Here is a 4,800-nt window from a genome sequence, read left to right on the forward strand (position 1 = left end):
TGTAAACTGCTTTGCTACTCATCTCTGTTCAACATCATAAACTGTCTTTTTTTTTCGGATAACAACTCGACTATTCTCCTAATATTTGAAGTTTGCATTGATTGGATGGTCTTTTTCATGATGTATTTTTCTTTACTTGATCTGATGTTCTTGCAAAGGAGCTTATTTTCTTGGAATATGTGTATTGTACATCTCTCATGTGTGTCCAACGTGCTTGTATTTTAGACATATAACTTGACATCTCTACCGCATTATATTTGGTAACCGAAGGATGTAGTTAATCAGCTTGCAATGTTAGTACGATTTCTATGGTAGTTAATCGAAGTTATGGAAGAATGTTCCTCTGCCCCTGCGAAGCAACGTTAGGTGCGACTCCTCTTCCCCATACGGCGAGCAGCCATATATGTTGGTGGATCTCACCAGCAGCAACGGAGGAGATGGCTGAGCCTAATGTCGCTACTAGCGGTTCCGATTGTCTTCGCCAAGATTGTTTCTTGGGTTACCATGGTCGAGAAGACTCGCTTTCACGGTCAAGCGAGTCTTCTCCACTCTTCTTTTTCTTCGGCTTCTATATCATCACCATGCTAAAACTAACTATAAGGTGAAGGTGAAGGTGAAGGTGAAGGAAAGGTTCGCAAAGGAGAAGTCTTCAACGTTGAGCTCGATGTTACGAGGATTAATTATATATTATCATATGTCGTTAGACTTCTTTAGTATCTTGATCTCTAGACAAAAAAATTATATTAAAATTTTTATAATTATGAAAATAAAATATTTAATTTCATTTATTCTAATGTTGTTGGTCTCATTGATGGACGATACAGTATATGATAACACGTGCAGGAATGATATAAAAACGATGGGCAAAAAGATAATTTCAATACTTCAGTTATGTTTTCTTTCTTCTTAGTCGACTGTTGTGGTGGTGGTAGATGACAGTACCATTAGAGGGTCACGGGTGGTTGTTGTGGTTGCGATCAATAAGAAAAATGTAGTGGTCGACGAGAACGAGGCAATGACGTCCTTAGAGATGGGTTGGGTGGAGTCCTAGGAATTAAGGGACTTTTGTTGCTTCTTGCAAGGGGAGGAAGAGGAGGGAGAGGGATGTCGAGAGGTGAGACAAGAGCAGGGGAGGAAGAGAACGATGTAGATGTCAACACTCTACATCTGTGTTGACGTCGATGTTGACGTAGGTGTAGAGCGACACCGATGCAGAGTGTCACTCGTCATCTATATCAACGTTGACGCAAATGCAAAGCGGTAAAAAAGGGGAAGAAGGATGAGGGATCGGGGAAGGAGGGAAGGAGGGAGGAGGAGGGAGAGCGATGTCAAGAGGAGGAAGAGGACGACGCAAATGTCCACTCTACATCTGCGTCGACGTCGATGTTGACGTAGATGTAGAGCGACACCGATGCAGAGTGTCACTCATCATCTATATCAACGTCGACGCAAATGCAAAGCGGTAAAAAGAGGGAAGAAGGATAAGGGATCGGGGAAGGGGGGAAGGAGAGAGGAGGAGGGAGAGCTACGGACGAGAGGTGAGGCAAAAGGATAGGAGGAAGAGGATGACATAGATGTCAACACTATGCATTTGCATCGACATCGCTCGATATTTGTGTTAGCGTTGACATAGATGCAGAGCAGCGAAAGGGGGGAAGAAGAATGAGAGATCAGGGAAGGGGAAAAAAAGGATGAGCATCGTCTTGTATCTGCATCAGCATCGACGTAGATACTGAAGGCGTCAACGCAAATGCAGAGCGTTGACATCTATGTCATCCTCTTCTTCTTCTCTCTTTGTCTCACCTCTCACCGTCACTGTCCCTCCTTTTTCTTCTCCTCCCCCTCTTAAGAAGTCGTAAAAGTTCTTTCTCAACTCCACCTCCAGGACTTTACTTGACCCAGCTCCAAGGGCATCTCTATATCATTCTCGCTGATCACTATATTGTTCTCAATGATCATAACCACAATAGCCACTCACGGCTCCCAATAATGCCATCATCCGTCACCACTACAACAATTTACTAAGAAGAAAGAAAATATAACTGAGATATTAAAATTATATTTTTTAATGTTATTTTCGTATCATTTCTATACGTGTTATCATATTACTGTATTTTTTTATCGATAAAACCAACGACATTAGGATAAATAAAATTAAATATTTTAATTTTATAATTTAAAAAAATTTATATAATTTTTTTAAGTATAAAAATTAAAAAGTTAAAAAGGTTTAACTATAAGAGTTAATATGTAATTAGATGAGATGAGGATGTCGCCGAGGATGCTGCCGAGGGTCTCCTCGATGGGAGGCGGCTGGATGCGGATTTTGGCTTCTTATCATATCACATGAGTTTTAATTGTAGCAAAACTCAACGAAGAGCTCTTTTTGTATCGATCGTTTTACTTTTAACTTTGACATTAATTTTACACATGATGTTATGTATAAATGTTGTCGTCAAAGAAATAAATGGAGTGACTAAAAATAAAATAAAGTGGAAATCCAAATGTGTCTTAAAAGTTGTAGAAAATTCGATGCGGGCCCCCAGGGTTGGTTTTTGTGTGTAGAATCTTCGGGACAGAGCGCATTAACGCTGGTTAGTCCCTTTATCATCATTGGGACACCTTACCATCGAGTGGCGACTGGGCCACCAAAACTAAACCCGTTCGCCTTTCCCCATTGTTTGGTCTTCCCCTTCGTTTCTTGCCGCGTTTCCTCTCCATCTCCCCATCGAAGAATCGGAGAGGAGATCCATCATCCATGGTTGGAGGAGTTCCCAAGATGCAGAAGACCTCGCCGCCCACTTACGCCCCCAACCCCGCCTCCTCACCGTCGGCCTGGCCCCAGGCGATGGAATCCCCCGCGCCGCCGATCAGATCGGCAGCGGCGGCGCCATCTTCCAGTCCCTCCCCGGCCGCCCGCACCGCCGACCTGGTTTCTCGGTTCAAAGAGCAGGGAAAGGCCCTGATCGCTGCTCAGCGCCCCTGGCCGCAGCTCCTCAATACCACCGCCCTCTCCCGTCCCGCCAACGCCGGCGAGGCCGTCGCCCGCCTCCGCCGCAACCTCGCCTACTTCCGCTCTAACTACGCCCTCTTCGCGATTGCCGCCCTCTCCGCCTCCCTCCTCTGGCACCCCGCCTCCCTGGTCGCCTTCGTCGCCCTCGTCGCCGCCTGGTTCCTCCTCTACTTTTCCCGCGACCAGCCGCTCGTCCTCTTTGGGCGCCTGATTGACGACGGGACTGTCCTTGGAGCCCTCTCCGTAGCCACGGTCGTCGCCCTACTGTTTTCCGACGTGGGATCGACTGTCTTCGGAGCCATCATGGTGGGGGCGGCGCTCGTCTGCTTGCACGCGGTGTTCAGGGCAACGGATGATCTGTTTCTCGATGAAGCAGAGGTTGCAAACGGCGGATTGGCTGTCCCTGCGTTTGGGATTCCAGTGCAGCCGCAGGCCTATGTTCGGATTGTGTGATCGTGCTTGCTTGGAATTGGGGCATTCTCGGATACCATTGTGCTGTTTCAAGATGATATTGCTGATTGTTCGTGTTGATTGCTTGGTTTGTTGTGACTGATACTGTGGCCCTGCACTGCTTCATCTCTGGAGCTGTCTCTGCCAGAGCGCATAGGTATATGATTGCTTTCTTCTGTTATATCTTTCTACCTTTTATGGTCCTGTGGATGCATTGTTGTGGATCATTTTGTGTGGCATTTATATGGTGATGACATTGTTATTAGTCAGATAGATATCAAACATTAAAGCTTACTGTTTGCCTTTTTTCATCTTGCATAAACTGTGCTTGCTTGGTGGAAGATTGCAAAATATTAATTACTGGCTTTACCCAATGGGTTGGTGGTGGAACTATCTTGTCATCGTATGAAAACTTTACTTTAGTTTTTCTCAAATATTAATAAATGGCTTGTTTACATATTAATCATAGTTATGCTTATGCTATAGCATCTCAATGTCTCAAGTAATAATGTTTTTCTTTTAAATTTGATTCTTTTGGTTTTGATTCTGAAATATTTATATATTCTTCAGTTTGGTTCATAACTCTTTATGTAAATTTTAATGTATGTTAGTTGTTTCTTACTGCAAATTCCCATCAGTGCCTATAGGGACTTGATTACTGTTCTATGCTATGGCTGAAGGTTTTGCCTTAGCTGATAAATAGCTGTATTTCTGCTGGAAGCTATCACTCTTTTATTCTTATTCTCTAAATATTTATTATATTTTTTGTTTCTTTCCTGTTAATGCTTTGTCATCGTTGTTATTTTCTCTAGGTGATGAAGATGCAATATCTTTCCTATTTAAAATTCGTATCATCAGACCTTCAGACATAGTACACAAACATGATTTATGTATCTTTTTCTCTTTTTTTTTTTTGTAACCTGGTCATACGTATGTTTGCAAAAGTGTGATCATGAGCATATCCTTTAATTGCAGTTGACCATCCTAACAGTAGATCATTGATGGTAGAATTTTCTGCACAGCACTCCTGTCACTCATAATTTGCTTATTACTGTCTGTCATGCATTTTTAACATTTCTTACACTCTGAATTCTTTTGAAACAATATCCCCTTCTATAGGTAATGCATATATTGATAGAAAAGGCAAATGTTGGTTTTCTCTGTGCATTCATGTGGTCATGTACATATTTTGTCTCGTTACACAGTTTGTGAAGAGTTGGATATTTTGGCTGTATGTGTGTTGTATAATCTGTTCTACCAAATTTTGTTTCAACTGTGCCAACAAAATGGAAAAAAAATTACATTATGTTGTTTCATTTCTCTGTAGAGCTTGTGAT

General features: G+C 42.6%; 1 protein-coding gene across 1 annotated transcript; it reads left to right on the forward strand.

Annotated features, from left to right (window-relative positions):
* Nucleotides 1–2,617: 2,617 nt before the first annotated feature.
* LOC103972773 (PRA1 family protein F2) lies at nucleotides 2,618–3,774 on the forward strand. The gene has a single exon (XM_009387128.3). It carries the CDS (start codon nucleotides 2,759–2,761, stop codon nucleotides 3,464–3,466), a length of 708 nt encoding a protein of 235 aa, XP_009385403.1. The 5' UTR covers nucleotides 2,618–2,758; the 3' UTR covers nucleotides 3,467–3,774.
* Nucleotides 3,775–4,800: the final 1,026 nt, after the last annotated feature.

The sequence above is a fragment of the Musa acuminata genome, chromosome BXJ3-11 (genome assembly GCF_036884655.1).
Source record: "Musa acuminata AAA Group cultivar baxijiao chromosome BXJ3-11, Cavendish_Baxijiao_AAA, whole genome shotgun sequence".
NCBI lineage: Eukaryota > Viridiplantae > Streptophyta > Magnoliopsida > Zingiberales > Musaceae > Musa > Musa acuminata.

What these genes read in the sequence shown, in the direction of transcription:
- LOC103972773 (XM_009387128.3), top strand. Translation starts at nt 2,759, where the DNA reads ATGGTTGGAGGAGTTCCCAAGATGCAGAAGACCTCGCCGCCCACTTAC.